Consider the following 4668-nt stretch of genomic DNA (forward strand, 5'->3'; position numbering starts at 1 on the left):
AAATAAGTCTGGAACTGTGACAAACTCCTTGTGCACAGCTATGGCATATGACTCAGCGCTGCCCACATGGCTGTTGCTCCTATAACAGCTTTTTTATCAGTTCTTTTGTCTTTGGGTAGTTATATTTCTCACAGATTTCTGCTCGTTCTAAATCAGATACAGATAAAGTAGCACAGTAAAGATTACATTCATATGAATGCATTAGTGAGAGCGATTGCGTGTGTGAATTAATTCTACCTGGCAGCGTCTCTCTACTAGTAGTGAAGCTGTGGGATTTAGTTATTAAGAAATATATGCTTGACCTTTTCAGTTTCAAAGCTATTTTATTGAGAAATCACAGAACAGTGTTGACAATACATTTCCGTGCTGAATGATTCTGTGTTCGCGCTCACAACACAGACTCTGGCTCCAAACAAATCTCTACTGCGCAGACTCTGGCTCCAAATGACGTCATTTACTCAAGATGGCAGCGGCCATACTGAGATGCTTTGGCTTCACTTTTATATAGTGAAAGGAATAGGAGATGCGTCGTCCATCTTTTCTTACAGTCTATGGTTCAGACAGTTTCATTTAGATGTTGCACCTCTGATAACTTTTTAAGGCTTATTCTGCGACAATTATATAAGCCTTTTGACGGGTTGTGTCATGATGCTGTAAAACGGTTATACCAAAGACTATAGAATACCCAAGACATGTCACTCGTATAGTTTTGAATGGGGAAAAATTAAAAATATGAAATTTTATCCTAAGCTTAGTGAACAGTTTTGGAGAATTTGATGTTTCCCCATACAAAGAAATAGGAGCTGCACTACTGCCCGAGAGGTGTTTCAAAGATGGCCGCCGAGTGACATGACTTGTCTTAAAAAGACTTTGGTTATACTCACTAAGTGAATGAATCGAGTTTGTGCTGAACTCTTATTAAAAAAGTAAAAACAAGCACTCTCCTTCGATTCATGAACGTTTCTCTCAGATAATGTACGCGATCTCACAATCTGAAGAGTCCGTCATAGCAAATCAACACATGCTGTTGCGAATAATTAAGCGAAGTCTTCTCATAGGATAAGAACACGCAGTCTCATGAATAATTTAATAGACACCAATGCGTCATCAATGTACTATAGTCCATTGCCGCGTCACAAATTGTGACGTCAACACGATGTAGATTTTAAACCCGAAAGATGAAAATAGCGCAAAAAAGCTTAAAATTAACCAGTTTTCTCCATTAGTTAAAATTATCGGATGCTAACATTGTCTTCTATGATGTGCAACACAAACACCTCTGCTAAAATCTCAGAAAAAGTAGTCTGGGGTTTCATGACCCTTTAAAGCGTCATGGCAGAGCATTGAAGTCGACTAGTCGACTACTATATATATATATATATATATATATACACACGAGTATTATGGTGATATTAGCAATATTTATACTTATAAAAGTATAGACGTCTGATGGATCTCATCATCAACTTTTAATTTAACTTATTTTATTTAAATTTATTTTAACTTTTCACTTTATTTATTTAAAGCTTTTATTTCACAGTAATGACAGAAAATCAAAGAATGAAAGCTTTTGCTGCACCTCACCACCAACTATCTAAATAGTTTAAATTAATTTATTTTAACTTTAATTTTACAGGAAAGACAGAGAAGCAAAGAAAAAAGCATCTCAGCATCAGCTTTTAATTTTTTGTAATTTATTTTAGCTTTTATTTCACAGGACAGACCGAAAAATAAAGAAAAGCTTTTGACACACACCAGCACCAACTTTAAATTTAACTGATTTTTTAAAATGTATTTTAACTTGTATTTCAGAGGCAGAAAATCAAATAAGAAAAGCTTCTGATACACCTCAGCACCAATTTTATATATATATATATATATATATATATATATACACACGAGTATTATGGTGATATTAGCAATATTTATACTTATAAAAGTATAGACGTCTGATGGATCTCATCATCAACTTTTAATTTAACTTATTTTATTTAAATTTATTTTAACTTTTCACTTTATTTATTTAAAGCTTTTATTTCACAGTAATGACAGAAAATCAAAGAATGAAAGCTTTTGCTGCACCTCACCACCAACTATCTAAATAGTTTAAATTAATTTATTTTAACTTTAATTTTACAGGAAAGACAGAGAAGCAAAGAAAAAAGCATCTCAGCATCAGCTTTTAATTTTTTGTAATTTATTTTAGCTTTTATTTCACAGGACAGACCGAAAAATAAAGAAAAGCTTTTGACACACACCAGCACCAACTTTAAATTTAACTGATTTTTTAAAATGTATTTTAACTTGTATTTCAGAGGCAGAAAATCAAATAAGAAAAGCTTCTGATACACCTCAGCACCAATTTTTTTATTTATTTAAATTAAATTTATTTGAACGGAAAACCAACAAAAGTAAAAGCTTCTGATGAACTTCAGCACCAATTTTACATTTTCATTTTATTTGAACTTTTATTTCACACTAAAGACAGAAAACCAAAGACCAAAAAGCTTCGATGCACTTCAGCACAAACTTTTAATTTTAGTTTAGTTTTTTATCTATTCAATTATTTCTGTCAGGACCACTATCGTCAAAGATGATTGACAATTAGCATACAGTTTGGATTGGCGGTATGGTTCTGTTCTGGGCAAGAACTCCCTGCGCCTCCATGCAGCCTAGCATGGATGAGAGCAGGGAGAGCAGCAATAACCCCCCAGGGTAAACAGAACAGAACTAACATAAATGTATTGCAGATATTGTTAAAGTTCAATCATTTTATGTACACATTTTAGAATTAGTCTGATTCAAGGAGAATCAGAAGGCTGAATCCCGACTGACAGAAGAGGAGTTGGGGATGGAGGAGGGTAATTAGCTATTGAGCAATGCGAAAACTGCTGATAATACTGAGGGACCTTATATATGAATGATTAGATAGGTGTCGTATTCCCATAGGTAGATGGGGATCAGCTGAAGGTCAGCTGATGCGAGCTTGACTAACGTGACCTGCCAGAACTAACGCTACGCTAGATTTCATTGTTTTTTTATTGTCACCCATAATTTATTTCCTGTGTGCTGTTATTCATTTCCCATCGTCTACAGATAAGCTGCAAAACGCTTCCGAAAAATGAAAACACAGTTATTTATCACGCCAGCAGAGCAAATTAAACCGAAATGCAAAGGGACACATCATTATACTAAACGTTATCACATCACATTAGTGAGTATTTATTGAGAGGGGAAACAGTAAGTCACCTGGAATGAGTTGAAGAAGAGTTCACAGTACATGCGCAGCTCCCAGCCGACACCTGTGAACGTGTGCGGCATTCCCACAAACACGATGTAGTGGACACCGAAAACAAGAACCAGAACCAACGTGGACTTAGCCAGCTTCCTGTACACACACAGATACATTTTCTGTCTGTAAATATTTAAATATTACACCACACTTTATTCACAATGATTAAATCCACATCTATATAAAGAAATAATTAACACGTGGCTCTTACAAACAGGCTACTTCAAACTGTAAGGTTTGTTGAGAATTAAGCAATCAGCAATTTTTTTTTTTTTCCACCTAGCAACCCCCCAAAACAACCACCCACAACACCATAGCAGCTTAGGGTGGCACTCAGAACACCCTAGAAACAACCCCAAAACACCATAGCAACCCCTCAGAACACCCCAAAAACTACTCAGAACACTGTAGCATCCACTCAGAACACCCCAAAAACTACTCAGAACAATATAGCGTCCACTCAGAACACCCCAGAAACTACTCAGAACACCCCTTAAACTACTCAGAACACCGTAGCATCCACTCAGAACACCCCAAAAACTACTCAGAACAATATAGCGTCCACTCAGAACACCCCAGAAACTACTCAGAACACCCCTTAAACTACTCAGAACACCGTAGCATCCACTCAGAACACCCCAAAAACTACTCAGAACAATATAGCATCCACTCAGAACACCCCAAAAACTACTCAGAACACTGTAGCATCCACTCAGAACACCCCAAAAAGTACACTGTAAAAAATGTTTAATTTTAAATGTAAAATTTTGTAAAAACGCTACGGAAAAAAACTGTTAATAGGTTAACAGTAAGTTCCCGTACTATATACAGGGAAAAACGGTAAAATATCTAACCAGACATTTCATGCTAATTTTACAGTTTTTAGAAGTAAAAATAACAAATCAATGTATAATTTACAGTCAAAAAATTACAGTTTTATACTGTCCACTCAGAACACCCCAAAACTACTCAGAACACTATAGCATCCGCATCCACTCAGAACACCCCAAAAACTACTCAGAACACTATAGCATCCGCCTCCACTCCGAACAGCCTAAAAACTACTGAGAACACTATAGCATCCGCATCCACTCAGAACACCCAAAAAACTACTCAGAACACTATAGCGTCCACTCAGAACACCCCAAAAACTACTCAGAACACTATAGCATCCGCATCCACTCAGAACAGCCTAAAAACTACTGAGAACACTATAGCATCCGCATCCACTCAGAACACCCAAAAAACTACTCAGAACACTATAGCGTCCACTCAGAACACCCCAAAAACTACTCAGAACACTATAGCATCCGCATCCACTCAGAACAGCCTAAAAACTACTGAGAACACTATAGCATCCGCATCCACTCAGAACA

At 36.3% G+C, this 4668-nt stretch overlaps 1 protein-coding gene across 1 annotated transcript in view; it reads right to left on the reverse strand.

Moving 5' to 3' along the window:
* The window catches only part of LOC107653586 (parathyroid hormone 2 receptor-like), a 30563-nt gene that overhangs the window by 2012 nt on the left and 23883 nt on the right, over positions 1-4668 (reverse strand). The window contains exon 11 of the mRNA XM_016440327.1: positions 3250-3388. Coding sequence (XP_016295813.1) covers positions 3250-3388 — 139 coding nt within the window. The remainder of the gene's footprint in view (positions 1-3249; positions 3389-4668) is intronic.

Source organism: Sinocyclocheilus anshuiensis, unplaced genomic scaffold (genome assembly GCF_001515605.1).
Source record: "Sinocyclocheilus anshuiensis isolate Anshui unplaced genomic scaffold, SAMN03320099.WGS_v1.1 scaffold1079, whole genome shotgun sequence".
Lineage (NCBI taxonomy): Eukaryota > Metazoa > Chordata > Actinopteri > Cypriniformes > Cyprinidae > Sinocyclocheilus > Sinocyclocheilus anshuiensis.